The 26,991-nt window shown below is 49.4% G+C and overlaps 2 protein-coding genes across 3 annotated transcripts; both read right to left on the bottom strand.

Moving 5' to 3' along the window:
• Positions 1–198: 198 nt before the first annotated feature.
• MASP2 (MBL associated serine protease 2) lies at positions 199–15,276 on the bottom strand. Of its 2 annotated transcripts, XM_031683659.2 has the most exons (10): positions 15,209–15,276; positions 14,894–15,122; positions 14,553–14,730; positions 13,674–13,805; positions 11,518–11,714; positions 11,299–11,446; positions 7,745–7,863; positions 5,648–5,726; positions 3,736–3,867; positions 3,112–3,233 (listed from the first exon to the last, which is right to left on the bottom strand). In XM_031683659.2, the coding sequence occupies exons 1-10, from the start codon at positions 15,211–15,213 to the stop codon at positions 3,127–3,129; spliced, it is 1,326 nt and encodes a 441-aa protein (XP_031539519.2). In that variant the 5' UTR covers positions 15,214–15,276; the 3' UTR covers positions 3,112–3,126. The 2 variants fall into 2 exon arrangements, with proteins under 2 accessions (XP_072831505.1, XP_031539519.2); XM_072975404.1 differs by lacking the exons at positions 11,299–11,446; positions 11,518–11,714; positions 13,674–13,805; ... (1 more) ...; positions 14,894–15,122; positions 15,209–15,276 and adding exons at positions 199–1,811; positions 8,294–8,740 and having other exon boundaries at positions 3,159–3,233.
• A 2,506-nt stretch (positions 15,277–17,782) lies between these two features.
• Positions 17,783–24,415, bottom strand: SRM (spermidine synthase). Its single transcript, XM_072975406.1, has 8 exons — positions 24,141–24,415; positions 23,446–23,566; positions 22,884–22,976; positions 21,997–22,150; positions 21,333–21,416; positions 21,076–21,221; positions 20,856–20,978; positions 17,783–20,754 (listed from the first exon to the last, which is right to left on the bottom strand). The coding sequence occupies exons 1-8, from the start codon at positions 24,305–24,307 to the stop codon at positions 20,734–20,736; spliced, it is 909 nt and encodes a 302-aa protein (XP_072831507.1). The 5' UTR covers positions 24,308–24,415; the 3' UTR covers positions 17,783–20,733.
• Between the last annotated feature and the right edge of the window lie 2,576 nt (positions 24,416–26,991).

The following is a 26,991-nucleotide window of genomic DNA, read 5'->3' as shown; positions in this document are numbered from 1 at the left end:
CAGAATGAAAAATTTTGTTAAATGCTAGCTAGCTATTAAATCTTTTTAGGGAGGAGTGGCCAACTAAAATGAAATGAGATTTTTAAGGTTAAATGTGAGCTTAAATTTTGGCGTTAGGAAAAAGATGTTAAGTACTTAGTAATTCAGAAGATGTATGTGATAATTAGTATATTTGTTGAATATTAGAGTAACTGTTGATTGTGTATTTGAGTTCTATATTCAGCTATTGTGTGATCTGTAATCTGTTGTTTGATTAAATGTGCCCAGATAATTCATGTTCATTGTAAGAAGGAAAACACTGCAGATTTATCTATAATACCACCACTTATTTTTAATGTTGTATTTCATCTTTTGGAAATGCCACATTTGATTCAACTGTCTTCTGAATCTGAACATCATTTAGGTTATCTCCAAGTGCTGAGAACATCCTTACAGCTAAATTAAAATCATAGCATTGGAATTACCAGGTCAAAGACTATGCATACTTTTAAGACTGTTGAAATATATTGCCAAATTGTCCTTTAGAAAATTTGTTGTCTTTGACAATGTGAAATAGTGCTGTTCCATGTTCCATGTCTGTCAGTTTGAGAAGTGAAAAATTATATCTCACCATTTTGTGATATTGGTTTTAACATGGAAATCAGTCAATATTTAGGCTATAAAGTATTGATATTTCCAATTTATCTATCAGAAATCCCTGTGATTCAAGGTAATTCCTGAACCACTAATGCTATAATATATAATGCTCTCAGATCAGTAAGAAAGAACAACTTTGTAAGTCAATGCAGATTTAATCAGTGAGTTTCTATTGGATTGGCAAAGACGAAAATTGCTACAATGGTTTATGTGCCCTTGAATCAGAGAGTAAGTGGTGGAAAACTGGCAAGTGGAGACCAAGTGCTTGAAAGGCAATCTCCCCTGTAGTTTGGTTTGGTTTTGGGGTGAAACGGCAGCTGTGATGTAAATGTTTCTTAGGTCAATTTGCCAAGATCTTTGCTAAGGTATTTTTAAAGATAGGGAATCATTTACTGATGGAAAACATACAAATTAAAAATTATTAATTATGTTCTTGATCCAGGGAATGTAGTTAATGACTTTCGTGTAGACCCCATACTGATCTGCTTCCCCACAATGAATGGAACCCCAAGACACTATTCCTCCCACGAACCACTTCTGTGTCTCATTATCGAGAAACACTAATGCCCCTCCACTGTCACCTTTACAGCTATCCTTGCCCCCCGCTTCTAAACCAGCACAAAGCATGTTACCAGTTACCTTTCCCCCTGGATAGGACTTCTTTTCATATGCAGCGGTACATTTTTGATGGTCAACAATTGGTATGTCAACAAACATTAGATTTCTGGCAAGAAAACCCCTTTGGGTTAATCCCCATCCAGATATAGTTCCAATGTCATTTGTCCTCATGAAGGATTCAGCTTCTTTTCTTGGCAAACAGATAGGCATGATGTTGCTATTGATTACAACCCTGTTCTTCAATTTAATCAATGCTATGTCGTTATCATAACCAGCATTGTGAGTGTAACCTTCATGTATAAAAATGGCCTCGGCCCAGGCTTGTGTATAATGAGTTGACAGTCTCTTCAGGGCACCCATTCTGATGTCCAGGGAGGAGGCGTCTTCTTTTTGCCCATATACATTGTGAGCAGCTGTTAGGATCCAGTTGTCATACAGAAGTGCACCTGCTGCTATGGTTTCACCTAATAGTAGGACTTGCCAAGGAAAATCACCCAGCTTTGCAGGTTGTCCTCCATATATACGACCTCCTGTGGTATGGGTTGATATTCCACAAACTGGGGGGAAAAGCAGATGTATAGAACCTTTATAGAAACCCAGTGGTGTTTTTCTCCAGTTATTACCTCTTTGGAGTTTTGTATATTTAACATTGACCAAAAACTGCATCACATGAATTGGTGGGTGTCCACCTATACAGGCAAGTGAGGTTGCTTAGAACACTGTTAAAAGACCTGATAAGAAACTGTTTGGTATGTCTCAACCCCTCAGAAAATGAGGTGAGTGAAAATTAACTTTCAGAAATAAATTTGTTTTGTTAAAATAATTTGGTCTCACAATTGGGGAAATTATTTAATAGGGCAAATAGGAATTGTCTGAGCTGATGTGCATAGGAAATGAAAGGAAATAAGCTTTTCATTGCTTGTTTTCCTACTTGTAAAGTAGGGGTATTTACCACGTTCTAGGAAAGGGGAAACTAGGGTCACTGTCAGGGTTCGCAAAATTACTTTCCCCTTTGAACATTTGAATTTTTTTTTAATTTTACTTTTGGTGGGGGAGGTAATTTGGTTTATTTTTAGGGGAAGTACTAGGGATTGAACCCAGGACCTTGTGCATGCTAAGCATGCGCTCTACCACTTGAACTATACCCTCCTCCAGAAATGTTTTAAAAATTAGAATGTTGCAGTTGTAGCCAGGAACCTTCAGGTTCAGAAATTATTTTTGGTCTAGTTGATTCCTAAACACTAGCCTTTACTACATATATATATTGCTAACTAAATACTTAATGTAATTAATGTAGCAAATGTGTTTCCTGTTGTGGCAGAATACTGTTACTAAAACTTAGAAACATTGTGTCAGCTAAGAGGGTTTTTTTGGTTGGTTTTTTTGTTTTAAAACTAAGCCAAATAACGGGTAATAAATACATTATTTTCTGATTTTTTAAAATCACTCAACTATATCTTCAGAGCCAATTCTGGTAAAACATTTTTTAAAGTACCATTAAAAGGCAAATTGCATTAATATTTTAAAAACTAGATGTCATTGAAAACAATTCCTTAGGGAAATAATGAAGTTATTGGCTTTGGGTTTTAATAGCATTTTTACAGAGAAGTAGCAGAATTCCTGTTTATAAATGTATAAATGGTTCAAGATAATTTTTAAAATTGTTTAAATTTTTATGCTTGCCTAGTAAGGTCAGAAATAATCAAATGACTGATGCAGTCAGCACCTAACAACCTCTCCATATGGAAAGGGGGATAATGAGAACATATTTAGAAATAATAAGTTGGTCTAAGCCAAGTGCTGAAGTTACATTTCTGCCTACACAGCTAAAGCTCTACTTACTGTCTCCTACCCAGTTCTACTTCCCATCAATTATGAATCTCTTGTATAGATGTATCCATTACCAGGCTCACAGACTGGGAGTGATTTTTCTCCTTTGGAGCTCGTCCAGAATCCATCAGCCTCACACACATATTTACCTGCAAATCATTGAAAAAGCAAAAATGTTTTAACTGCATGTAAAAGGTGGTTGTCATTTGCTTGAATACCCCCTTGAAAAATGTTGATTCTTGAGCATCAGTGGGAAATAGAGGTGTCTGAATAACCATTTTACATGATTTCATAAGTAGGAGGTCTCTGCATTACCATGTTTGCTTGCAAAGTGGAAACCTTTTAGATGTGTAACTTGAATATGTATCAAGATCTCAAGTGCTTAATGATAAGGTTTTGACTTGTTAAATTAAACCATTTGGAATATATTGTGTGTTTGTAGTAGTCATTTACTAGATAAGATCTGTTTTCAGATTCTTGCAAATTGACATTAAAGTCACTTGAACTGCAGTAGTTCACTTAGCAGGTGGAAGAAATTGCCTTTTAATCTTTTGTCTAGTCTTAGCCAAAAAATGTTGGTAAGTTTATTTTCAGGTCACGAGGGCTTAAGTTCCAGTAACACCCACCCCCAGCTTCGAGCGGGTTGCTTACCGTCGTCTTTTCTCATTACGTAGAACTCGTTACAGCGGTATTGAGTCACGGCTTTGTATGTGGTCACTTCGGGACCTGTGATGTACTCTACTTGGCCACTGGGTAGATCATCAGGAGGACCACAGTCAACGACTGATAAATGAGGGAGAGGGAAGAGTCCGTCTGTACTTTGAATACTAACATCAAAAAGACACGGAGCCTGATAGGTGGTTGTGCTGTGTGGTGCTGTAGCTTGAAGTATTTGTTTTGCCCTGTGTGGTGGACATCTGTTTAATCTCTGAAAATGGAGAGAATCGCCCTAGTGTCATTTTAAAGCATCACTCTCCCATTCCTGACTAAATGGCTGGATTGAAGTGAAAGCCCCTGGGCAAGGAGTGGCATGATGCCTTCCCTAAAGGAAGCGAATTTGAAACCACCTTAGCACTCTCACGTGTGAGAGGTGGTTGTCATTTGCTGAATACACCCTTGTGCAGCAGAGCACAGCAACACGGAAGGAAGGAAACAGCACAGCCTGTGCAGCCGGATTGGATGTAAAATGGCAAAAATTTGGTTGCCCTTAAAAGATAGAAAAGGATACAACAGTACAAAGACGACCGAAGGACTCAGCTTTTTCTCACGGTCCTTTTCCTAAGTTGAACTTTTCAGAAGGCCTGGTTTGGGTTAGAATTCACACCTGTTAGGACTTACGAATGTGAAGTAACCAATTTGTGAGACACTGATACCAGTCAGAGAGTCATAGTTTTCTACACAGTAAACATTAAAAATTGTTGATGGATTTCTGTGGATATTTAAAGACTGCACTTAGATTTCAGCAACTTAATAGCAGTGTGTCTGGCTCTGCCGATACGTTGTCTGATTCTCTACAGATAAGATGCCTGTAACTACCCAGTGAGAAGTGGCAGAATCGGGGCTCAAACCCATACCTCTTACTCCAACATTCCCTTCAGTGCCAACTCTACTGTTTTTTGAACTAAAAGAATTGGTAGTCTCATGGGAATGTAAATTTTTGAAATGAATAAATTCTCCCGGGAATTTTGTAGAAACTCGTGCACAAAATGTGGAAATCTATATACAGGTTATTAACTACAGCAGTGTATGTAATAGTAAAACACTGGAAATAATAGAAATCGTGAGGTAAAAGCATAGGACTTCTGGTGGAATACTATGCAGTCATTAAAAGGACAAGGAGCTGTATTAATACTTGGATTGATGTGGAAAGATATCCTAACATTATGGAGGGGAAGAGTACACTGCAATCAGATAACAGTATCTCATTTTGGTTAAAAAGTATGTAATAGTGAAATACGTTAGTATAAATAGCATAGGAGATAAAAGAATGTGAAGGAATGGACCCCAGTGTCTTAGAGATACTTTGGGGCTTTCACTATAAATTTTTGTATGTGTTTTTTGTTTTTTCCAGTTCATACGTATGTTATAATTTAAAACTTAGAAATAAGATACATGATTCTTAGTTCACAAAATAGTAATGAACACCCTCATCCCAGTTTGGGGTGTGTGTGTACACATACCACAGTTACCCCTATCCCTACAGACAGTAGCCTGTACGTGTTTACGTGTGTGAGACATGTAACTGGAAGGATATACACTGAAATAGCAACGGTGATTATGCTCTCATACAGCAGGATTCTGAATATTACAATGTAATTTTCTCTGTCCCGTCTATGAGTATTTTATACTTAGGAAAATATTTTAAAATAGACCATTCTAAAGCAAATACCTCTCCCAGTAGCTTGGTCCTGTTTTAACCTCTAAGAGTGCAAGAGACTCAGGAAGAGAAGCAAATTCAGAGTTCAAGCCCTGGTAAATAAAACCATTTCTTAAAAAGACCAGAAAAAGCGATAGAAGCAATAGTAGCAGAAAACAGCTGTGGGCATTGTGGTCACATACGTACTGCTGCACTCGGGCATCGGTTGGTCCCAAGATCCATCTTTCTGACAGACTGCAGCAAATGATTTCAGGGGCAAATTACCCTAAAGGAGAATTGAGAAAATATTAATGTCCTTGTTTACATCGTGAAACCACTGCCCAAAGCTCTGCTCCCACAGTTCCTCTTCTAGTGTTTCAGGAGATGCTCCCAAGGGGGTGCTGTACCCACATGACGACACGCAGCCCAACTGCCTTGATACATGTGCAGATTTGGTTTGTCACCTATGTGTATATCTCACTTTTCAAGATGTATTGGCATTTTAGGAATCAAATGTTGACCTCTGCAGCAACTTATATTTTCTGCTTTCCACTTCAATCCAAGAATATATCAGATCTCACAAATTGATCAACAATGCTGATGTTCCACCATCTCTTAAAGTGCCAAAGGGTGATGGTCAAAAGTTTGGGGAGGGGGGATGGAAATAGCTCAGTGGTAGAGTGTGTACTTAGCATGCACAAGGTCCTAGATTCAATCCCCAGTACCTCCATTTTAATTAATTAACCTGATTACCTCCCACTCACAAAAATTTGGGGAAGGCCATGTCAGCATTTTGTGAAAAACCAGAAGCTATCAGATGAAAGCAGTAATTGAATCAAATATACTTCAATATGCACAAACAAGTATTATTATTCTTAAACTGGAAATAAATTATAAATTTATAAATTGTAATAAATTATATCTGTTAGAAACAATGTAGCCAAAAGATGTGAATCTGAATAAATTTTGTTGCCAATACTTTATAGCAAGTATATGAACCAAAGTGATTTGAGTTTGTAAAAGTATAAAATAGTCTGGGGGGAGGGTACAGCTCAGTGGCAGAGCGCATGCTTAGCATGCAGGAGGCCCTGGGTTCAATCCCCAGTACCTCTATTAAAATAAATACATAAACCTCCTTACCTTCCCCCCAAAACAGACTTCAAAAAAACAAAACAAAACAAAAAGGTGAAATAGTATGAACAAAATTTGCACTATACCAGATTTGAACATCTAGTGAAATTCACCTTCCTACTAAGTTTTCAGCATTGTATTCTTTTGCATTCATCTTTTAACTTTTATTAAAGGTTCAAAACCAAAAAAAAAAAAAAAAAGTTTGGGGAAGGCCAAGCTGATCAGACAGAGTGAATGCAAATGGATTTTTCTAGCCTGTGGCTATTAGCTGGAAGTCATTTAAAATACTTCCATAAGCTTCCCACGTTTTCTCAGTTTCCAGTGCTAATACTTATAGAGTAAAAGATTTTCACTTATTGAAACATAAGTAAAGCTTTGGAGAGGCTTTATGCTCCAAAGGAAAACAGGATGATTTTTTTTTTCATCAGAAACTGAACAAGTTTGCAGCCAAAGATGATGTAGAAAGAGCCTGCCCAGAAGTTTGCAAGGTGAGAAAAGTGTCTTTATTTATTTATTTATTTATTTTTTGGTTTTGCCCCTCCACAGGACTGGATTGCATAGCTAGCTAGCATTTCAATGTTATTACTTTTTACCACTGGGATTCAGTGACAATTTTGAAGAACATAAAGAGGACATGTTAATCTCTTACCTGTGCCCCTAAAGCAACACACTAAGCATTTTTTTGAAATTAGTCTCTCTCTCCCTTAACAGTGGTCACTGTTTATAACTTTGAAGAATATACTATTTGCAGGAGCTAATTTTTTATAGGGCCAGGATTTGTTTCATGTAAAGGTCATTTGACCAGGAGGAGGAGCTTGATTTAATGCAAGGTGATACCACAGCGCACGTGGAACGTGGATGGCAGGCTCGTTTCAGCCACTTTACTGAGAGCTGCTGTAATGTGTGAACAGAGAAGAGGTGTTCATTTTAATCATCAGCTTTCCAAGAAAAGCTTTTTCAAAAAGCAGAATTCCTAAGAATAAAAAATTCTCTATAGCCATTTCTCTTAGCAAATGTATCGTTTCTTTGAATTTTATTGTTTAACCATAGGGAAAAGATGACCATGACAACAGCCATTTTCCCATTTTCCTTTCACACATTTGTTGATATAAATATGAATGCACTTTTAAACCATCATGGTTATGGTGCACTTACAGTTTTGTATTAACTTACTTGCAGAAGTTCGTAGCCTGTCTCGCAAAAGACAAAGAAGCGGTCTTTCAGGATATATTTGGCTTGCACGGGGGAGATGTGGCCATTAGGTGGCGCCGTTGGATCAGGGCAAGGCTGAGCTGAGTAAGGAAACCAGGCATGTGGGTTTGGATGTGGGCTATAGCAGGCAAGTCTGAGTTTAGCAATTAGAAGTTCTTGATTTATAAATGAAACATCCAACGTGTAAAGAGAGCTTGCCACAAGTTGGGTAGGGTTCTTAAGATTCAAAACCAAAGGGAAGATTAAACTCTCGGTGTTGCATGTTGTACAAATTAGGATTTGTTGCCTGGACTGGGCTTTAGCCAAAAGTGATGGAAAGAAAGCCAGGCCCGCGGTAAGGGAGCACAGCCACGGCAAAGGGAGCATCTGCCCCGTGCCAGGAGCCTCGCACTCATGGCTGAGAACGGGGGAGTGTGACTTGGAGGGAGCAAGCTGGACTGCATGGGTTTGCCTCACAGGAAAGCCTGTTTCCTCGTCTGTAAGCTGAGAGTGACGAGAATGGCTGCTCACCTTCAAGTGCTGTTGTGAGGACTGGATGTGAAGCACGGACGGAAGCGCTTTGCTGATGTCCAGGGACGTCCTGGGTGGCCCTGCAGAGGCCCAGGGCTTCCCGAGGCCACTTCATACCCAAGCCAAGGCCCTGCTCATGCCTTCCTTTGCCAGCACCTCTAGGCTCTGTCCCTGCCCCTTCTCACCCACCAGCCTGGCACACCTGACTCTTCCTCTGACTTGCTCTGAAACTAGCACCCCAGTTTTGGAAGTGTCATAATTTTGACCTACAGGAAAACAAAAGGCTTTCAAAAAAACAAACGGGAGGAGGGTATATAGCTCAGTGGTCATGGGTTCGATCCCCAGTACCTCCATTAAATTGATGATAATAATAATAAATAAATAAACCTAATAACCTCCACCCCCCCCAAAAATAAAATGAACAGGAAGCATATGAAATGTTCCCAAACTGCTGGTCTCTTCCCTCCTGACCAGTCTCTCACCCTTTCCCACACTTCCAACAGAGGTGGCCCAAGGGTTAATCTTTTCTAATCCAGTTTCCTCATTTTTTAAATTACTCCAGTGCCTATAATCTGATGACCACCTCCTCCATGCACACCATGTGCCTGTGCCTTCTGCCTTAACCCACGAATCCCCACCTTTCCAAGCCCTTCATTGGATAATTGGGACACTAAGGCTCAGACAAGTTATGTAAGAGGTTCAATGTCATCTGGCCAAGAGGCAGTAGAGCCAGGACACAAAACGGGGCAGTCTGACACCCAGCCTGTGCTCTGAGCATGCCTTGGGTCCTTGGGTTTTTTGCTTTGGAGCTGTCTCCAGTTCCTGCCTCCTCAGCTCAGTTACTCTGTTTTTCCAAAAACAACCTGAAAGACCTGTTGGCTGAAAGTGGTGAGAGGGACAGATGGGTCCAGAGGTCAGTGCTGGGAAGGTGGGGGGACTTGGACTATGTCTAAGGAGGTGCCTCCAGTGGACTACCTTCTAGCGCTGGAGGGCCTGTCACAAGGAAGAGGTGGCAGAAGGCCCGGGAGTTCCTAAACGTGGAGGCAGGGCCAGTGGAGGCAGTTCAGGGAGGTGGAGTGCACAGCTCCAGCTGCAGACTCTGCCTGTAGCTCCAGTCTAGACCCCCCCCATCTCTGCCCACCCCATCACACCCTCTACAGCTCCATGCCAAGAAGGCGGAGCCTCTGGGCTTTTGCACATACTCTTACCTTCCACTTGGAACACCCTTCCACCTTCCTCCAATACCTACTTACTCTTTAAATCCAATCTCGCATTTTTTCTGTCCCAGGATGCTTTCCTTAGCTTCCAGCCCCTGCCTGGGCCAGTTCCCTCCCCTGGACTCTTATCCTGTCTGGTGCTTGTCTGTGCTTGTCCCTGGGCTGTGGTCACATTGCTGTGACTAGACTGGACTGAGGGCAGAGGCATTACGTATTCCCCACACAGGGCCTGGTGCACATCCATACGACGGACGGATGAATGGAAGCACGGGAGGGAGGGAAGGCTGGACAGGTGGATGTATGTGATGGGTGGCAGGATATTGCACTCTGAAATATGCCTCTTTGGCATAAGGATTACAGTTGTCCCTTGGTGTCTGTGGGGGATTGGTTCCCAGACCCCAGTGGATACCAAAACCTGCAGATGCTCAAGTCCTTTAGATAAAATGGTAGAGTGTCAGTCGTCTGTATCGCTGTATATGTGGGGGGCCACCTGTATTTTTAGCTGATTATTTTGTGAAACAGTGAACACAGGAGAAACTCTGAAAATGGAATAGAAATTACCCTTTTCTAAGGGAAATTTACATTTACAAAGGAAATCTCTGTTTGTAAGAGTGTCTCCCGCTCTGTATCAGGAGAAGGATGACCGAATCACTAGAAACTCTTATCAAAGGAGAGGGCAGGGTCTTAAATCTGCATAATCAACTTTCCTCCTGCTTACATGCTTTTCCTGGTCACCTCTGCATAACTGACCTCTGCTACTCCCTTTCTCTTTTTTGTCTTTAGCTGGAGATGGTATTTGAGCTTGAATTCTAAGCCACCTTTGAGACTTAACTCATTTTCCTCTGGGTTATCTCCCATGTATACATGAGACATACATGTTCACAAACTTCTATTTTTCTCTTGTTGGTCTGTCTTTTGTTCCCAGCCAAGAATTTAGAAGGGCAGAGGGAAAGCTGATTTTTCCTCCCCTACAGATGGAAGAAGGGATGGTTGACTGGCTGGGTGGACGGATGAAAGGAGAGATGGTTGGTTGTGGGGAGGGTGGGTGGGAGTGACAGTTGTTTGGGGAGATGGATGGGTGGGTGGAAGGAGGGATGGTGAATGGGTGCATGGGTGAGTGAGTGGGTGGGTGGATGGCATTTCCCTCATGGGGACCACTGCCTCACAAACCACCCACATTCAAATCTAGTCTGTCTTCTGATGGAGTGCAGGACACACTACCCCAAAATACAGCTCCTTGGCAAGTTGAATATTTTAAGCTGAGAGGGTTTGAGAAAATGGCAGAAGCAGGAAGGTCATTCTGACTCCCCTACCTCACCCTTCTCCCCTGAAGCAGGTCACAAGACCCTCATGTGACAGTGTCTTCCCTATACCCAGATGGAAGCCTTATCACTGAAGACAAAAATGTGCCAAGAGGAATCCTTACAAACAGGCCTTGCTAAGTTTCCCCCGGTTTACTCCCCTGTGTCATACTCCTTAACCTGCCACACTCCTCAGCGAGCCTGGCACAGAAGCGCACAGGTCTAGCTGTCTCTTTGGGTCTTCATTTTTTTATGAAGGCTCCTGTGCCGCATATATAACTTACATGAAATAAATGTATATGCTTTTTTCCTGTTAACCTGTCTTTGTCAGTTTGCTTTTCAGACCCAGCCAGGGACACTACAAGGATTAAGGAAAACTTTTCCTCACCTACGCTCCCAGGTCTGGCCAGGAAGAATTCCATCCTGTGTGGCTCTTGACATTTCTGGAAGAGCTTCCTGCTAGAATCCAAGGCCCTCCTGCCCTCACCTGTGCTGGTGTAGTGGATCTTCCAGCCTGTGTGGTCCCCCGACTGATCGGTGACAAAGGTGATGGTCACGGTGTTGCTCTTGGTTTCAATCCTGCGGGGCAACGTCTTCCCACAAAACGGGCCATATTCCTCTTTATCTGTTTGAATCTGAAAGCGTAGAGGCCCTGTCACCTCAGGACCTGCTGAGCCAGGGTGAGGCGGGGGCCCGGGAACCAGACCTTGAGGGAGTCATAGGGGCAGTGGCTCTCGGGGTGCATCTCCACGTCGAAGGACTCCACGAAGTCCAGGATGACACTGAACCCCTCCTCCAGGTGGACGCTGTATGTGCAGCTGGAGAGTTTGGGGTATGGCTTCGGGTATTCAGGGCTGCTGAGCACCCCAGACCGGGCGGTGAAGACCTGGCCTGAACACTGGGCTTGGGAGAAGGGGGAGGGCAGGCGGGGTGAGCTGGGTGCAGGCAGCGTAGCTCAGGCCCGCCTGTCCACCCTCACACGCCAGCCCCAGAAGCACCTCCCAAAACTGAATGCCCCACCCCAGTGTCTGAGGGACAGTTTAGTGGGGAGGTTTCCCTGGCTTCCAGGCTTGAGCTGAAACAGGCGACACTTGGATATACATTCTCCAGAGGCCACACTCATAACCCCAGGGATGATAGGGGCCCTAAGTTGAGGCTCGTGGTTTGGGGAACCCAGGGCCAGAGTCACAACTCCAGGGGTGAGGGAAGTGTGGGAGGGATGTCACGGTCTGCCTAGGGTCTGCACCAAGTAAAGGGAAAGGGACTTTCCTTGTTCCCAAAGGAATCGAGGGAGAGAGGGGGGAGGAGGGGACTGTCCTTAGACTGAGGACCCCTCACCCGGCGCTGACTCCAGCAACTTCTAAGTTCATCCACCATGAGGCTCCCCACCCACCAGTACCCAGGCCTGGCCAGTGCAGCCCAGCTTCCCCTGGGCCCCCTTCGGGAATGGTCAGGGCAACCTATTACCCTTGCCCACCTTCCCTGAGTCTGGGCTCTGCCCTGGGCAGGCAGGTGAAGGAAGTTCAAGTTCATATGGATCATAAGCGAGTCTAGTGCCTGCTTTCCCCATCAGAACAGCTGATTCTGCCATTGCAGAGAGAGTGTCACTCATGGGAGGGTCTGCCCCCGACTCCCCATGGACAAAGCAGGGGACACAGGCATTTGAGCTGGAGGCTTTCGGAGGGGTCCTGGTACTGCCTTTCTTCTTCCACATGGCTGCCCCTCATGGGGCAGAGGGAGCTGTCCCTGGATATGGGGGACCAGCCTGCCCATCGATAAATCCATGATATTTCCCTGGGCCTCCCTGCTCTGGATTAGGCTCCCCCCACCCAGCACACATGAGACCTGAGTTGCCCTCTGAACAGGAGGCAGACCCAAGGATGGTCTGCGCTCAGCACTTGGATTCTCAGTGGGGGAGTAGTCAGCTTGCTCCCCTGTGTGAACTCAGGCCAGCCCCAGCCCCTGTCTGGGCCTCAGTGCCCTGTTTCAAAATGAGGTTTGGGGGGCAGAGCAAGCCCTTCTGATGAAGGAGCCTGTGGCCCTGTGGAGGGGGCTCCCATCGACTAGAGTTCCTCAGGCTAAGATGAGGGTAGGAGAAGAGAGGGGCCAGCATGCAGACCGCTGCCCTCCTGTACCCTGTGCCCCTCCAGAGACATGCAGCAAGTGGAGGTGGAGCCAGGTTTATTGTTAGGTCCGAGGTGGGGTCAATGGGGGCTTCAGGCAGCAGCACTCTCGCCCAGCCCAGACTGGAGCTGGAGGGGAGGCTAGAGGCTCTGCTCTGGAAGAGAGAACAGAGAGACAGAGACACAGGGGAGGGACGCTGAGTCAAGGGGGAGGCAGGGTCAGCACTGAGGGTTGGGGCTGCTCGCTCCCCAGGGCACCAGCTGGTTTCCCATCCAGGCCCTGGCAGAGGTGCAGAGCAGGGTCCGTGCAGTGGAGGCCAAAGAGGTTGGCCTGCTGGGGGCCGAACCAGCAGCTTTGAGCAGGCCCTGCCCCAACCCTGAAGTTTCACGGAGGGTGAGCCCTGGCTGGCCAAGTACACAGTGAGGGCTCAGCACATGTTCACCAAGTGAATGAGCTGAAAAGGAGTGAGAATGAGCCAAGGATGGGGCAGAGGCGGGCAAGGAATTGGAGAACGTGAGTGGATAGATGGGTGGATGGTTGGGAGAGAGGACAGAATATCAGAGGAGGGGCCACCCCCCAGAAGTGTTCAGTGGGCCAAGGCCAGTAGTCCCTTCAGTTGCCTGGGCAGAGAAGCTATGGCCTTAAGGAGCCAGCTGTATCCTGAGGCGGGTCAGGGCTGGGCCAGGCACAGGGTCCTCCCCACCCCACCCCGTTCCCCTCTGTGCAGCCCCAGCTCACCTGAGCAGGTGCGCTTGTTCTGGTGGAGAACATAGCCTGCACGGCAGGAGCAGTAGAAGCCGCCCAGGTAATTGTGGCAGTGGTGGTCGCAGGTGGGGGCCTCCCCTGGGGGCGCCCGGCACTCATCGATGTCTAGGGGAGGGGCGGGCCAGGCAAGCAGTCAGCCGGGAAGGAGATAGGACAGCGCTGGGGCCTGGGCCTCATGGCTGACCTGAGAGGAGCCTCCTTGTGTCTGAAGGAGGCCCATGCCCAGCCAAGCACTGGGGGCCTAGGGTCACTGCCACCTCCCTGCAACACTTGGAGGGTGACATAAACACCACCTTTTTTAAACCAGGTTAAGAGTCCTGCTCAAAGTGGCCAGGCTAGTGAAGGCAGCAGCCAGCAAGGGAACCAGTGGGCGGGCCTCTACACAGATTTCACTGAACCCTTGTAGCAGCCCTGGGAGGAGCATAGAGAGGTTGAGCCACTTGCCCAAGGTCACACAGCAAGTCCCTGTAGGAACCAGAATCTGAAATCAAGTGTCAGACTAGAAGCCCACATGCAGATGCTGGGCTCAGGCTAGCAGAGCTTTACTTCCCCGTCTGTAAATGGGCTCACTCGGCCCTTGCACCACCGATGCCCGTGAGGCTGTCCCTGGCTCAGCACCTGGTGCGGGACGGGACTCAGTCTAGAGCAGAGGTCGTGTCTGTTACTGGTATTCGCATCACAGTGACGTCAGAGCAGGTGTGGACGCCTCTCCTGCTGGTATGGCATGAATCCTGCCTCAGGGAGGGACGGAGGGAGACTGGAGGGAGGACAGGCCTGGCCTGAGACAGAGTTACTCCCCAGCTGCGGTTGGTCATCTTAGTCCCTCCCGCACCCGGCCTCCTCTCAGCTCACCCTCTGCTGAGTAGAAGGCCTCAAAGCCCGTGAAAGGCTTCTCGTTGGAGTAGTCAGAGCGGAAGGTGACGTCCAGGCTGGAGCCGCGTGAGTAGAAGGTGGTGTTGCCGGGCGCCTGCTCTGTGTCCGTGCTCTCCCACCCGCACAGGGTGGCCAGCACCTTGGTCCCGGAGCTCAGCTGTGGGGTCATGGACACAGGGAGGGAAGAGAAGACCCAAGGCCTGCCCTCCCTTCTTCCCAGGCCAGACCCTGATCCCAGTAGGCCCTGTCCCCTAGCCCTGGTCGGTCTTTGGGGACAACCCCCAGCCCGAGTGTGTCCAGGCCCTCCAGCCCTGTGGCACCTTGACGAAGTCGTACTCGCAGAGGTAGGAGGGCTCCAGGTGGAAGTGGGTGAAGTAGAGGCGCAGGCGGTAGCCGGGGGGTGCGGTCAGGGTCCAGCGCTGCTCCTCGTTGTTGCCATACTTGCCTGGGAAGCCGGGAGATGCCAGGCGCCCGAACATGGGCTCGGGCCACTGCGGGCCCGAGGGTGTGGCTGCCGCGCCCCACAGCAGCCCCAGGAAGAGCAGCAGCCTGCAGGCAGCATGGTGGGGGAGGGGTGGTGAGGCCTGTTCTCACCCCTCACCCCTGCCAGGGAGGCTCGGGGGGCTTCTGCCCACCTCATGGCACTCGTCGTCCAGCTGGCCAGGCCTGATCTGGAGTCCCAGCCTCTGATCTGTTTGATCTGGAGGGCCTCACCTTTGATCTGTTTGTCCAACGCCTGGCCCTGCCCCCAGCCTCCCTGACCCTGGGATTCTGGGAATATACCCCATGACTCCTGCCTGCCCAGACTTCCAGGCAGGGAGGACAGGATGCTCCAGGAGCCAGGGGCTGAGCCTGGATGACAGCCAGCCCTGGGAACAAAACCTGGCTCTGTCCCTCACCCTTAACCCCCCTGGCTCCCCTGAAGTGTGTGACATCTGAGGTCAGCCAGGGTCTCCGTGACAATGATCTTGACAATGATGGCTTCTAGGTAGAGAAGGGGGAGTGCACACATGCATCGACCTTTCCCTCCTGAACATACTTTAAGACAGAAAAGGGAAGTTTTAAAAACACGAGTTCACGACCACGGGGAATACGGGAGAGGAGGCAGCATCAACATTTCGGAAACTGGAAAAACAGATGGACAGGTGGAAACAATGCTCTAGGAAGCAACTCTAAGCTGGCAGTGGAATCAGGAATTGGCAGTATCAAGTCCTTCTGGCCACTTTTAAGAATCCTGCCAGTCCCTACCTCCCATCCCCCAGCCCCAGCAGGAACTCGGAGGCTTATTCTTGGAGGGAGTATACGGAGAGCCCTAGGCCCAGCTGAGCGTGGGAGGGGCACACAGAAAACAGGGGCCTTCAGCAGCCAGGCTGGCCTTCCTCTGACTCAGCTGCTAGAATCTGGCAGCCGCCAGGCTTGTCCCTTTTTCCTGGGAAGTGTGACCAGTTCAGGAGAAAAGACCTAAAGATACTGATGTTAAGGTTCTACAAGCAAATGACTCAGCCACATCACCCACTGTGAAACTCAGCTGACAAACCTGTCAGAGCTCAGAGCTTCCAATTAGCTTTTTAGTCCCTAGTCTTACATATGAGTAGAACATTCAAGGACTACTGAGGGAAACCTCACATGTGAGAAAGACCAAAACAATTCACCACCACCACCACCAATAACAAAAATACAGAAAGAGGCAGTGAGAAGAAAATGTCCAAAACTAAAATGAAGCAGCCATGAAGATCTTCCAAGGAAAAAGGCCAGGACAAGCAGCAGGAACAGAATGCTATTTAACAAGAGTGTTCAGAGAACAAGAAATAGTTTGGGGAAACAAAAACATGATAGAAATGAAAAACTCAATGTTTGGAAGACAAGATTGAGGAAATCTTCCAGAAGATAGAGTAAAAAAGAAAAATAGTAAAGAAACAAAGTAAAAATAGAAATAGTAAAGAAGTCCTATACAGTATGTCAAAAATTGAATAACAGGAATTCCAGAAAAAGACAAGACAGAGGAGAGGAAATTATAAACAAAATTATGCAAGGAAATTTCTCAGAACTGAAAAGAACACAAGTTTACCAACTCAGTGTCCTCCAAGTGCCAGAACAACAGAAAAAAACAGAAATTGACACATGATATTTCAAGACACTGGAGAGGACAGTTACGTTCTATAAACTAAGAGACAGAGGAAAGGAGAGAAAACAGAGCAGATCACAAAGGATCAGGAAGAGGATGATGTTGGAGTTCTCAAAGTAACACCGGAAACTAGAAGCCAGCCTCCAAGACAGCCTCCCATGAGTCTCATGTTAGGGTATTCATGCCTTCATGTGTAGTCCTCTCCCACACTGAAAAGGGCTTATGGATAGGAAGGATATGGCTAAAATGATGGCGTGTTATGTGTGGCTAGGCCATACAAGACACTGCAGCGTCCACCTGGCTTTCTCTTGGGTCACTTGCTCTGGGGGAAGCCAGCCACCATGTCATGAGGACACATGATGTCTCTATGGGGAGGTCCACTCGGGAAGGAACTGAGGCCTCCTAACATATGCCAGTGTCATTTGCTTGTCATGTGACTGAGCCATCTTGGAAGCTGACCCTCCAGTTCCAGTTAAGGCTGCAGGTGACTGCAGCCTCATGAATGAACCAACCAGCGAAGTCACTCCCAAATTCCTGACCCACAGGAAAGACATGTTTATTTCAATCTGCTATATTTGGGGCTAATTTTAAACACAGCAATAGATAACTAATAACAATGGAAAAGAGCGAATCTCAAAATGTTGAAAGATCATTTCCAACATCTATACTCATCCAAATTCTATGCCCATCCATTAAGAAGGTGGAATAGACATTTCCATGCATCTCAGATTTTTTAAAACCTTCATCCCTTGTCCTGTTTCTCAGAAAGCTCCTCTAGGATATGCTCCACCAAACCAAGGGAGTAGGGGGAGGGTACAGCTCAGGGGTGGAGTGCATGCCTAGCATGCACGAGGTCCCGGGTTCAATCCCCAGTACCCCTACCAAAAGTAATAAATAAATAGGTAAACCTAATTACCTCCCCCACCAAAAAAGATTTTAAATAAAAAAATTAAAAGTAAAAAAAAAAGGGGGGGGAGTAAACCAGAAACAGGAAGACGTGGGATCAAGAGACAAGAGTCCAACAAGAAGTTCCATTTGGGGTAGTGAGGAGGATGAAAATGAGAGGACACCTATGGAGTCCAAATATTCTTTAAAAAAATGTTTAGTTATTTTTCCTAAATGATGTTATATACATTATGGTACAACTCACGGTAAAGAAGTAAAGTACATAGTATGTACATTAATATTTCTTATTACTGAACATTCCATTAAATATAATCATGAATTAATTATAAACTCTAATGAGACTAAGTAAAATACAAATCTCACAATTTAAAAAAATCAATTAGCACATTGACCAGAACCTCAAGAAGCGTGTTGAGTCCAAAGATCTTAAGAGCTTTAGAGACTTGGTAAAAGCTTGGGGCTAAGTTAGTGATGAATGTGTTGAAAACTAAGCGAACGAGAAAAGCCTCCAGGGAAAACAAGAAGCTGCGCCAGAGATAAAAGTTAGTTTTCTCCTGGTCTCAGCTGCGAATGGCTTGTGCAGAGCTGTGCTGGTGCAAACATGGGCTGCTGCGCCAGCCGAGATCAGCGTTTCGTTGTTGAGAGCGTGTTGGGAGCAGGTGAGCGAAGAGCTAAATCCTCATCTTCCCGAGCGGGAAATCAACAGATTATGACAAAACTGACTAGGCGAGAAGTAGTAATACAAGCATGTTATTTAGAGACAGGAAAGTAAATACCAAAGCAATCAGCTGGAGGAGGTGACACGCTGCCTCCGAGGAGAAGCGGGCAGAGGATGACTGCTAGTTTTCTCCTAACAACCCACGTGGGAGCTGTATGAATCTTTCATCCGGGGGCAGGGCTGATTTTAATAACTGAGCTTCAAAACTCCAGATTTTATGGAGGAGTGATTTTATTCTCCGTGCTACAGACATAGCCTGTTCACTGCCCTCTTCCAGTTTTCTGGGACTTTGGAGGACTCAGGTCACATCCCCACCAAACGCCTGCTTCTGTTTCAGTGGATCAGTCCATGTCTACATCACGTCCACCCAATTGTGGGTTCAGTGCTAGTCCTTAACGTCCACGCCTGCACATATGTGCAGGTTTCACTAGAAGTTGGGAAAGTGGAGGGGTTTACACTGCAGACAACTTCTACTTTCTGGTTAGGCATTTTTGTTTCTCGAATGGCCCCAGCTCTCTGCAACCTGGGCCCTCTCCCCTCCTTCTCTGGCCCAAGAAATCCTGATTTTCACCAGCTTAGTGAGCACTGCATGACACATACTCCTTAATGAAGCCTTGTAACAGGTGCAGACCATTGTTCCCATTTTACAGACGGGGTACCCAAGTCAGGAGTTGTGAGCAGCTCAAGTCAGAGTTAATGTAACCCATGTCCAGTACCCCTAGAGCTGGAACCCCTCCTTCCCTGCCCACCTTCACTCCCTGGGTCATCCTCATGGATCGTCCTGGAGCTTGGCCAGTAAGATGGGCTGTGGGGAGGGCTGCTGAGTGGAGGTCCAGGTGGGTGCCCCTGCTGGGATCCCCAAGGTGCTCGGGCAGAGCTGCAGAGGCTGACTGAGTTGGGTGGCCCCTGGGAGGCCAGTTGCCTGGCGTGGCCTTAGGCATGTCACCTAATCTTGAGTGGACCTAATACCTTTCCCGTGGGTAGACAGTCAAGTTTAAAGGAATTAGAGCAGGTGATGAAGCAGCACTAGTCATGCTGGTCTTCCTTCTGCTCCTGGTCCAGTGGCTTCCTGAGGGTGAAGCACAGGAAGCCCAGAGAAGGCTGGGTGACTGGCCGAGGCTATGCAAGGAGTTGGTGGCAAAGCTGGACCCTTGTTCCCCATGCTCATTATGACTGCAGTCTTAGCCCCTGCTGAGTGGGGGTTCCAAAGTGGCTGCCCAGGGTAGGGGTGGGGTTGGGGGTGTTATCAAACCACCACCAGGTTGGGGCCACTCCCTTGTCCCCTTCCCTACCCTCAAGTCCCCTATGTTAACACATCCTCTGGCCATGCCCTGTTAAGGACAGATGTGGGGTGGAGGTTGGTGACATCCTTTTGCAAGGAGCAGGGACCTTCCCTGCCAATCCCCTTGAAGTAGGAGTAAGCTAGAAGCTCCCTCCCCCAATCTGCACCCAGTTGTGGTGGCTCCTGTCCCACCACCAGAGCCTCAGTCCCAGCAGTCAGGAGGGCTGGGGTGCCCGGAGGTTCAGCACCTTGGAGAGGGGACAGTCATGTGCCCACAGTCCTGGTGTGGCAACCCACGCCTCCTTTCTCAACCTCTCAGCACTTGAGAGAAGCTTCTAGGAATTTATCAGAGGCCACACTCATGAGGAGGGGCAGGCAGGATTTGAACCCAGGTCTGAAATCTGAGCCAAGTCAAGGCACCCGATGTGCAGGCCCAAGTAGCTGGACCCCAGCCAGCTGCGGTCACCTCCAGCATCTACCCTAGGGTGAGACCTGGCCCAAATTCTCCTGAGAACCCTGTCAGGTAGCCCAAAGGAAAAGCAAAGCCTTTGACTTTACAAGCTCCCAGCCTTGGCCCCACAGGTGTCACCACCAACCTTGTGTGGGGCTTGGGGAAGGAACGACTAAGCCTGCTTCTCAGGACAGATCTGGGTCCAGTTTGATGACCAGTGTGTCCCTAGGTACTACAGAGTTCAAAGGACCAGTGCAAGCTTATACAGGGAGGCAGGCCTGCCTATGCACACAGCAGCTGCTTAGAGGCCAGACAGCAGGGCCAGGAGAGTCTGGCACACCGGGGAACCCGTGAATAGCTGATGCAGCCCCTGCCTGGGCCCATTTGAGGTCCAGGGACACAAAATTCAGAATTTTGTTATAAATACACGTGTTTGGTGAGTGAGGAGTGACAGAAGGTGGAGATGGTACTGTACACAGCTGGTATAAGCTTGGCGGCTGAACGCCACAGAGAAAGACAGACAGTCTACCCGGCGGGGCCGGCCAGGCAGCATTCTGGGGCCTGTAACACTTGGCTGGTGGGTGGGCCAGCAGGGGTCTTGTCCAGGGCTGGGGGGCCCAGGTGCCCTGGAGGCTCCCTGGCCGAGGTCCTGGGTGGCGTCAGCAGCGGCACCTGGGCTCAGCTCGTATCATTCAGAGCCTGGTGGGACATGAGGCCTTGTCAGGAGGATGCTGGGTTGCGTGGAGGCCAAGGCGGCCCCTCGGGGAGCCCTGGGTCCCCCTGCCCCACAGGCAGCTCACCTTACGGGCAAACTCGGGCAGGACGAAGGCTGCCTGGTGCACATCGGAGTTGTAGTATTTCAGCTGCATCTGTTCCACCTGCTTCTGCGTCAGCTGCTGCACAGGCTCCCGAAAGTTGGTGCTCTGGGGACCGGGGGGGGGGGGCGGGGGGAGGGTCTCAGGCGAGTGCTGTTCGAGCCCATCTGCCCGCTCCCACCCCCAGGACAGCCCTGCAGCTCACTGGGTTTTTGCTGCACAGCATGAAGCCGATCTGGCCACTGGGGTACGTGGGGATGGTGCAGTAGGCGTAGTCCACCACGGGGAAAAGCGACTTGCAGAACTGCCGCATCTCCTTGATGAGGTCCAGGTGCAGCCACTGACACTCACCTGGGGGTCAGGCAGGCGGCGGCAGCATCAGCATCTCGGCATTGGCATCGGGCAGGCTGCTCCGCCTTGTCCCACCCCAGCCAACCCTTTCCTGAGGGAAGGCCTGCTCACCCTGGCAGCAGAGGATGCCATCCTCCTTGAGGGCGGTCTTCATGAGCTGGTAATAGGACTCCTTGAAGAGACTCTCAGCAGGGCCTGTGGGGAGGAAGGGGTAAGGTCCTGGCCACTGTCACCCCACCGCACAGACCCAGGCAGCTGCCAAGAGGCAGAGCTGGGAATTGAAGCCAGGTCTTTGGAATTCAGAAACCAACCACAAATAGGATGCTTTTGAGGGATGCAGGGTTCCACTACCCCAGTATGGGGGGAGCTCCACATTTTAACCCCATTCCTGGGGGATCCTCATCAGCACTGCATCAGGGGAATCTCTGCCCTGGGCCTTGGTCTAAGACTAGATCCCTGCACACACTTGGATGCCGGTCTGTCAAGAGCAGAGAGGAGGCTGAAGAGGAAACTGAGGCCTCAGCAGACCAAGGCCAGAGCCCCACTCTCCTCCAGGTCCCCAACCAACTTGTGGACTTTGGACAGTAGCCCAGGCCCCCTACTCTGCTGAGCCATGTTTGAGGGGGAAGCAGACAACTCAGAAGGGAAAAGTACCACACTAGGTCCGGTGGCTCCTCGGTCCTCTCCTCCAACTCAGGCCTGGGACACAGATCGGGAGGCTGCCCCACCCCCCTACTGGTGGCTGCCGGAGGCCCCAGGCCCAACCCTTGCTTACCCATGGGGTCTGAGGAATCAGTGATGATGATGTCAAAGGCGTCCTGGTTCTGTTTCATGAATTCAAAACCGTCGCCTACGTGTAGGGTCAGTTTTGAGCTAGAGTAGCCAACGGCCATGCCCGGCAGGAACTTCTTAGAGACCTGAATGACATCCTGGGGAGGGGATAGGAGGGAACAGGCTGGGCCACGGGGGTTGGGGGCCCAGGAGCCAAACAAAGTCGAGTGGGACTCCCTCTCATAGCCCAGTCACCTTGGACAAGCCATTCCCTTTGTGCAACCCCAGTTTGCACAACTGTAAAACAGGGAGCAGTCTGGTACCTCCGCATAACTTCTCAGAGGGCCAGCTCCTGTTCCCTCTCCCTAGACTCAACCACCCCAACCGAGTGCCTTTCTTGCTATTTATTTCAGAGGCGGCAATTCCAGCCTCCACCGGGAGGGCCTGTCCCTGCCTCCACATGGCCAGCTGCTTCCCATTCAGGCCTCAGCTCCAATCCACGCCCTAGGGGCCTGCTTCGCCTTGCACATCTTTATCAGATACCCCTTCCTCCTCCTAACCATAACATCAGCTCCAAGGAGGCAGGGCGTGGACCTGCTACACAGGTGCTCACGAAAACATGCTGCTGTAAAGGGGGGATGCCCTAGTGGCTGGAGTCCCCTGGGACTTCTGTGACAAATCACCTCTTAGTCTTATTAAGAACTAGCCTTGGTGGCACACGTATGTGTCAGGTGCTTTACTGTCTGATTTTCCTCCTGAATCCTCCCAACATGTTCTTAAGACCATGAAACAGTCCTAGAAATGTTAAGCAACTTGCCCAAGGGTAAACAGCCAATTCAGGGCGAATTGGGACTTGAAGCCAGACCCCGCCCAGCAGCTCTGGGCACTCACCTCATCAATCTCGCACTGAACCACGGACTCCACGGAGGAATGCTTGACCACTTCCCGCAGGACACCCCCATCCCCGCCCCCGATGATCAGCACCTGGCAGGAGGAAGAATCAGCCATGAGCAGGGCTCTGGGCACCAGCCCTACCATGCAGGCTCCAACAGGGCTCAGTGGCCTACCCGCCTGCCCCTCAAACTGCACTGAGCAGACAGAACCATCTGGAACAATTTCTCAGCTCCTCTGATCCACAGACCTCAGTACTTCACTTTCTACTTTTAGAAAAGCTTTCCTGCCCCAGGAACCTGGCAGGAGGGGTCCCCTTTTCCTGGAAACTCCTGCCAAGGCTGCTCCTTCTTAAGCTTCAGGCCTCAGCCAGGCTGTCTGCCCCCGACCCTTGTGAAATGGGAATGCTCCTCCATTAGGCCCCTTGTCCTTCCCAGCACTTTCTCTGACAAGCATTTGGGAAGCACCTGGGCTGAGCACTAGACACATCTGGGGCCCCCCAAACTGTTCTATGGGATCTATCACTGGGCTCAGGGCTGGGTCTGGGTGGGAGGGAGAGTACCTTGCGTGGGTTGGGGTGGCTGCAGAGGGGCAGGTTGGCTATCATCTCCTGGTAGGAGAACTCATCCCTCTCTGTGCACTGGATGACGCCGTCCAACACCAGCACATTGCCGTAGCTCTTACTGTGGGCAAGAGTGACAGTCAGGGACCTGGGTTCCCTGGGGAGGGGGCAACATGCCCCTACTCGCCCTGGGTGAGAAGAATCTCCCCCAACCTGCCAAGGGGCTCCAGGGGTGAGTCCTGGGGATGACACGTGGCGACGATCGGCAGCAGGCCCGCTAGGTGGAGGCTGGACTCGGGGTCCCAGCTCTGACGTGTCTGGGACTGACACGTGGAGCTCGGCGCGTCGGGTCGGCGCAGACTCTGGCTCCCTCCCCGCCGAAGAGGACCGCGCGAAACGCCGGTTCCCAGCCCAGGGAGAGGGGAGGCAGGGTGGAGAGGGGACTGCGGGATGAGAGGGGCCTAGTTCACGAGAACTTCTGACAGTTCTGCAGGGGAGGAGCGGGCAGAGACGGCCGGGGCGTCCGGAGGTAAAGGGCGCATGACCAGGGGTCCGGTAGGAAGAGGTGCAGGCTGGGCCGAGACCAGGGCAAGAGTTCCGGCGGGCTCGCGTCGGGGTGGGCAGCCGGCAGCCGGCGCTCTGGGCTGAGAACGTCGCGGGAGCTCGGGGACGCGGGCCCGGGCCGGCAGGGGTACCTGCGGAAGACGAGGATATCCTGATACCGCGAGCGTTGATGGTGTAGCAGCTGCTCCACCTGCAGAGACAGGGCCTGGCCGGGCCACAGGCTGCACGTCTCGCGGAACCAGCCCTCGCGGATGGCAGTGGGGCCGGAGGCGGCGGGGCCGTCGGGGCCAGGCTCCATGGCGGGCTGGCAGGCGGGCAGCGCGGGGCGCGGGCCCGGGACTGCAGGCCGAGCGGAGCCGCAGCACAACGGGACCAACTCAGCCCCGCCGCCCGCGCCGCAACCTAACCTGGCTGACGGGGCGGGGCCTGTTGCCAGGGGCGGGCCCCAAGCCCTCCAGTGGCCGCGCGAGTGCGCGGCGGCTCGGCGGCCCCGCCCCCGTCGGCGCTCCGCTCGTGTTCATTGGCCGCCGGTCCGCAGCAAGGCGCCGAGTGGCTGGGGCGGGCCGTCCGTCGGCTGCAGCAGGGTAGTGCGGCCCGCTTCCAGGGGCCACGTGGGGCCGGGGTCGGGGAGGCACCGACGGGCTCGGAGGAGCGAGGGGGTGCCCGACTTGGGAGGGGAAACTTGAGCTGACATTTCTGGCTCAGAGCGGAGTTTCCGAGCGCCAGGATGTGCGGACCGCCGGCTTGAACCCTCGGGCTGGAGACACCGCAGCCGGCGGCTACATTGTCGGGCTAAGAGTTACGTTGTTGCGCTGGAGCGATAGAGTAGAATGTATCTCTCACCGCGTCCTCAAATTTGGCTCCCTGTTGGACTTGAATAGTGTGTGTGGTTTGTCGGGGGGCACAACAAGGGTTTTATTGACTTGAGAAGGGTCAACACAGCTCCACGACTTAAACTAGATTTCCTAGCCATTTCCCCTTAGATTCCCTGATCCACGAGCGGATGGCTGCTGAATGAGAAAGAGTTCTTTTCTAAACGAGTTTCTAAATTTACCAGCCGTGTCCCGGAAGAGGCCAACACATGCATATTCAGCACCAAAAAAGACTGGCACCGTTTTTTTTTTTTTTTTTTGACAAACTGGGGCTCGCTCCCTGAAGGGTGGGCGGGAATGTGCTTTCTGTTTTTATGAAAATGTCAAGGAACTTCTCTGAATCACATTAAGCATGCTAATTACCAAATATTAAATGCTAATTGCTCTGCACGCCTAGTTCTTCGCATGCCAAGGAAGGGAGAGGAAACTGGTATAAGCTACTGGTGACATTATGACAGGGATGCTTTTTGACTGACATTTTGCAACCTCCACTTGGAGGTGGGAAGCCTGCGTCCCCTGTCTTAACCTCAGATGAAAACCACAGTAGTGTTTATCATTCAGTGCAAGCCTCAAGCCTACAGCAACAAGGGAACTTGATTGAGTTTAAGCTCCTTTTAAAGGGGAGGTGAGCCAAGGCAGTAAAAGAATTGCTAGGAGATGGCGCCCATGCAACTGTTACTCGCCCGGGGTCAGGATCAATCAGCAGGTAAGACTAACTGGTATGTCCAGTTACTACAGACCTGATTGGATTCAGCCCTGTGCTTGGGTCATAGGGTTCACATCACAGCCTGCACATCAAGGTATTTATGCCTTTGAGCTCTGATAGCCTGTTCACTTCTCTGTACCCTGAGCCAGCCGGTAAGTTCCATGAGATTAGGAATGGTGTCTGTAGCTGACAGCACTGGCTAACAGGCTGAGTAAACAGGGGAGGCCAGAATGCTGGTCCAGGCACCCATGCAGTCAGCTGTCTTGGCTTTCTTCCAGGCGCTGCATAGCTGAGCCCAGATGGGGGCCCTGGCATTCCTGGGGCACTGCATGGGGTGGGGGTGGGGGGACAGTGGAAGAACACGTCTATTCCCTTCCTCCTGCAAGCTGAGCAGAACTGCTTCAGCATGTGCATCCTCCGACGAGGACAATAAATGACACCCTTTGCCCTCCTGTAGAGGAAGTAAAGCCATGGTCTTGGCCTCAAGCACCAACAGCAAATGGGACTTCTAGGCTAGTGTGTATAGCAGTAGCTCAAACCTTCCAAGTTCAAAGAAAACGAAGGCCCTGAATATATTTGAGGCAAAAAAGTTCCCAGATGTTCAGGACCATGAGCTCAGAAACGTGATCCAACTTCAAATCCCAAGGAGGAAAACCAGCAGTGGCCATCATTACACAGCCCAGTTAAATGTGCAGCTGATGTGGAAAATCAGAATGGAGAAGACCAAGGTAAAGTATGAAATGTTTCCCCAAATTCAGACCAATGTGCATTTAAAATTCCATTATAAAGCATTACTGATCAGCAGGTCAACTGTCCCAACCTCCTAAAGGGTAGATGTTATATAAAAGGACAAGAGGTGGGAGAATGGCCACTGTCCAAAGCAATGGATTAAATGGGGCTGCTACAGGGTAAGAATGTGTATCTGTCATTGGCTGGCACTTGGAATCATTTTTCAAGCATTGTGTTTAGCCAGGTAGACAGCTGTGGCTGAGTGGGAATGAACTTGGCTGGTACGTGGTGTTACTTGGTTGAAAATGCTTATGGCAAGCTTTCTAAGGACCACAAACAGCAGTGTACCTCCTCGAGCAAAGAGCCCCCTCTGCTCATAAATTCTCTACCTCCAACCCCACTGGCCCTGCCAGACCATTCTCCCAGAGCACGGGCCTCATGGTTCAGAATCACGGAGCAGCTCCTGACCTGGCCCGGGAGCCGCACAGGGGCTCAGACACGGCCAGCCCTCGCAACAATCTGTGGGAAAAAGTTCCAAGAAAACAGGTTCCTTGTTTAAATATTTGAAAGACAAAAATAATGGTATTATTATATGCTTTCTTGATTCAATAGCCCCTCTCAGGATTAAAATCAAATGGAATTCTGAAGAAATAATCAGAGATTGGGCCACAAATT

This window comes from Vicugna pacos, chromosome 13 (genome assembly GCF_048564905.1).
Source record: "Vicugna pacos chromosome 13, VicPac4, whole genome shotgun sequence".
NCBI lineage: Eukaryota > Metazoa > Chordata > Mammalia > Artiodactyla > Camelidae > Vicugna > Vicugna pacos.
This window is presented reverse-complemented; position numbering and strand designations above follow the sequence as displayed.